Genomic DNA, 3933 nt, shown 5'->3' on the forward strand with positions numbered 1-3933 from the left:
ATTTCCATCACCATTCTATTTGAGACCTCTTAGGGCATCTCTAAGAAGATTGAGGCTTTCTTTATCGGCTCGTCTTCTACTGAGCCCTCACCAGAGTCACCCTTAACATTCCAGTAGTGGCTATTCAGGCTTTCCCCATGTACCTCCAAACTCTTCCAGCCTCTGCCCATTACCCACTTCCAAAACTGCTTCTTCATTTGTTATGGCAGCTCCTCACTCTTGATACCATTTGTCTTGGTCTATTTAATGAATATTTCTGGTTGGGTGGTAAATATACAACAGAAGTTTATTGCTCACCGTTGTGGAACCTAGGAAGTCGAAAGTCAAGGCACCAGCCATCTCGGTGTCTGATGAGGCCTCATGGACGGTGCTCTTTCCAGCATCCTCCTGTGGTGGAAGGCCATGAACAAGCTTCCTTGGGCTTCTCATGTAAAGTTACATATCCCATTTAAGAGGCTCTTCTCTCATGACCTAATCACCTCCTAAAGGTCCCACCTCTTAACACTGGAGATATATGTCAGCATATGAACTTGGGGGGATACAGACATTCAGAGCAGAGCACCTGTTGACATGGTCAGAAGTGCTCCTCCATTGACTTTTGGGCTTCTGTGCATTAGTCACAGTTCTCTCTCATTTCCTTTGCTCCTGAGAATTCCTATCTTTTAAAAATTCCTCTAGTAGTGGGCATATGGTCAGTCCCCCAGCTTTTTGAAGAATCTCAGTTTGATGCTTGTTTTTAGTGGACTTCCTCAGCCTTAGGAGAGAAAAAGAAGAACGATGCTGGACTCTGAAGGGAGGGAAGAGTGGCAGGACAGTAGAGGGAATGAAGTTGTCTCCAGCGTCCTGAGTGTATGTTTACAGCAGCCAGCCACAGAGTCCTGGTCAGCTAGGGAGAGTGCAAGAAGTGCAAGAAGTGAGCAGGGTGATGGCATAGCTTTGTGAACAGGTTGTAGCAGCTCCAGGGATTGAGGAGGTACCAGCTCTGGCTCTGTGACCTTGGGCAAGTCCCTACTCCTTGAGGCTGAGCATTCAATTCGGACAATCATACTGGATCTAGATTTGGGTGAAGATTAAATGAGACTATGTATACAAGGACGCTGTGCACAATTCTTTGTGCAGAAGTGCTTTACATGTTAATCTATGTGGACACAAGCAAGCTAGTAGGATGGGAGGGGAGAGTTATTCTGAGGCCAGGGGAAATGGAGATATGGCAGGGGAGAGACAGGACAGAGTGAAGGTTTCACCCATCACTCCTTACAGCTGAGCTTGGTCAAGCCCTGGGGTTAGATGTGGATTCCTGCCCCATCACACTCTCCAGGATATTGGTAAGTCTGGGAAACAGAATAAATCCCAGCTATGAGAATGGAGTCTTGACTAGAGAGTGTGGCTGGGGCTATTGTGCCCTCTGCCTCCTTGGGCAGGCAAAGAGGTCCCCTGAGCTCTTAGAGAAGACTGAAAGTAAGTAAAGGAGGTAGAAAGCATAGGAGCTGGTAGCCAGGGTGTCACCAAGCAATAATCAGGTTCTGAGTGTGGGTTTTACAGGGGCAGGGCTGATAGTTAGTGGGGATCAGAGGGCAGCTTGAGGTTTGGGTGCTCTTTAATTAAGGTTCCAACATCTCAAGTCACATCATGTTGGGGCAGCATGGCCACCACTGAGACTGGATGGGTCAAAATGGGTCCCTCGTACATTCTGAAATGGGGAGATAAGAGAGCTATGGCCATGCAGGATGGTCCCGGAGTCCCCTCGGTGGCTGATGATGACAGGGAATGTGAAGAAGGCCAAGAAGGTGCTGTGCTATGCAGCCAGTGTAAATAAGAAGACCATCCCTCTCACTCTGCTTGATGAGGTAGGCCTTTCTCCTCAGCCACAGGCCATCCCAGTCTAATGCTGAGGACTGTGGTGATAGCAAAACTGAACCCTACCTGTGGAAAGCCAACTGGGACTGTGGGGCACAGACTTTGGGGGTCCTGTTAGGGTGGGAGCAAGCCAGGTTTCAGCCCTGCCTCTGGATGGTCTGGTCTGTCCTATAGCTGACCCTCCATGGAAAGAAGGTGACTAAGGCTTCTCTCCTGGACTTTCATAACAATAAGCAAGTCTGCAACCTGATTGTGGTGTTGGGCATTGTGTGGTGAGTATCCAGAGCTGGCTGATGGGGACTGTAAGGAGATGCACAGGCCAGAGACTCCTGTGAGGGAGTAGAGAATGGCTATGTCGCAGAGAGGACCCAGCAACATGCAGAATGGATTTCTGTGCCGACTTCTGTCCTTCACTCCTTCCTTCCCTGACCCTTTCTCCTCTGCCCAGGTCTTTATCCCTGGCTCTGTCCTGTGTATGTCTGTCTGTGTATATGTTTCTCCTGGATCTCCAGGTTTGCCGTCAGTTCCAGCTATTTGATTCTGATTCTCAAGCTGAAAGATCTTGGCATGACCACCTACTTCACACAGGCGCAACGTGGCTTCGTGGAGGTGCCAGCCCGGCTGTGCTCAATGTTTCTTATGGAGCAGATGAAGAAGAAGTGGAGCTTGGCTGTGACTCTCCTTCTAGGTGCTATCCTTTGCCTGCTCTTCACTGTCCTCCCTGAAGGTGCGGCTTCCCCACCCCAACAGGGGCCTGCCCAGCCTATTCACTTCCCAGGTCCCTGGCCAGCGCTTGTGACCCGGCCAGCCATGGAGACAGACTGGGACTCGGCTCCTGCACCCATAGCCCACAACCCTGCTACTACTGCTTCAGAGAGGGTTATAATCTCTAGAGCACTTCCCCTCTCAGAGGGGGCCTGAGCAAGACTCCCACACTGTCAGAAACCTGAGACAGGAAGGTGTGCTATTCAGAGGAATCACCTTTGCGTGGGAGAGTGGGCAATCTTTTTTCCAGCTGATTCCAATCCACTCCAGAAGCAGATCTAATGTTAAAATATTCTTTCGACTGCGACACCAGGCTCCCTTCTCTTCTGCAGCCCCCATGGTTGGAAAATTCCTATTAACCTTAACTTCCAGAAATAACCTGACCTCTAAAAATTGAGTGGAATCTTTCATTCAGTTCTGAGGAGCTGCTCTCGCTAGAAGTCCTGTCCTTCCCTTGGGCTCAGAGCCCTGCTCATGTAGGATCTCCACTAGAAAAGAAAGCAGTGAGGACAGGCAATATTTTCAAAATGTCAGGAAGCCCTAGACAGTGAATATCCCTAGCACACAGAGAGCCAGGGGGATGTGTCAGTGCACACCCACTTAGATTTCCTGAGTCCAGAGCCCTGTGGAGGCCTGGCCAGGACAGGGGAGGCTGTGTCCAGGTCTATTGTGAGGGGCTCCCTCCCTTTCTCTGGGTGCTGGAACTGTGTACATCTCCACTGAGACCCTTCTCTCACAAATGTGGGCAGTTGATTGGCAAACACAAAATGGGAAACAAACTCATTATTATCTGTTGCTTGGTTGGGGTTTTCTTTGATTTTTGTGGGGTGGCACTGAGTCTTGCTCTGTAGCCTGTGCTAAAGATTACAGTGGTGTCATCATAGATCTCTATAACCTCAGACTCCCAAACTCAAGCGATTCTCTTGCCACAGCCACCCGAGTAGCTGGGACTATATGCACCCACCTACTATGGTTGGGTAAGTTTTCCATTATTAATAGACATGGATGTTGCTCTTGTTAAGGCTTGTCTGAAACTCCTGACCTCAAGGGATCCATCCTTCCACCTTGGCCTCCCAAAGTTCTAGGATTTGGGCTTGAGCTACCTCACTGGGGCCTTGGTGGTTTTCTTAAAAAGTGGCTCTCTATATATACTGACTCAAGGAGAAATACGTAAAACACATGTGTGAGAGAAACTAGGAACAAGACTCCCAGTGGATACAACCTAGATCTCCAATTTCATTTCAGAGTCAAGAAAAGCTAGGTCCACAGTGGGAAATGAGGATGGGGCAGGGTCTGTAGAGGGTGACAGCT

General features: G+C 49.2%; 1 protein-coding gene across 1 annotated transcript in view; it reads left to right on the plus strand.

Moving 5' to 3' along the window:
- LOC100959674 (solute carrier family 22 member 14-like) overlaps window positions 1-3933 on the plus strand; it is a 14434-nt gene that overhangs the window by 7221 nt on the left and 3280 nt on the right. Inside the window, exons 5-7 of the mRNA XM_023515919.1 lie at window positions 1727-1847; window positions 2032-2129; window positions 2370-2586. Of these exons, the coding sequence (XP_023371687.1) occupies window positions 1727-1847; window positions 2032-2129; window positions 2370-2586 (436 nt within the window). The remainder of the gene's footprint in view (window positions 1-1726; window positions 1848-2031; window positions 2130-2369; window positions 2587-3933) is intronic.

The sequence above is a fragment of the Otolemur garnettii genome, unplaced genomic scaffold, assembly GCF_000181295.1.
Source record: "Otolemur garnettii isolate 467f Iridium unplaced genomic scaffold, OtoGar3 scaffold00082, whole genome shotgun sequence".
Lineage (NCBI taxonomy): Eukaryota > Metazoa > Chordata > Mammalia > Primates > Galagidae > Otolemur > Otolemur garnettii.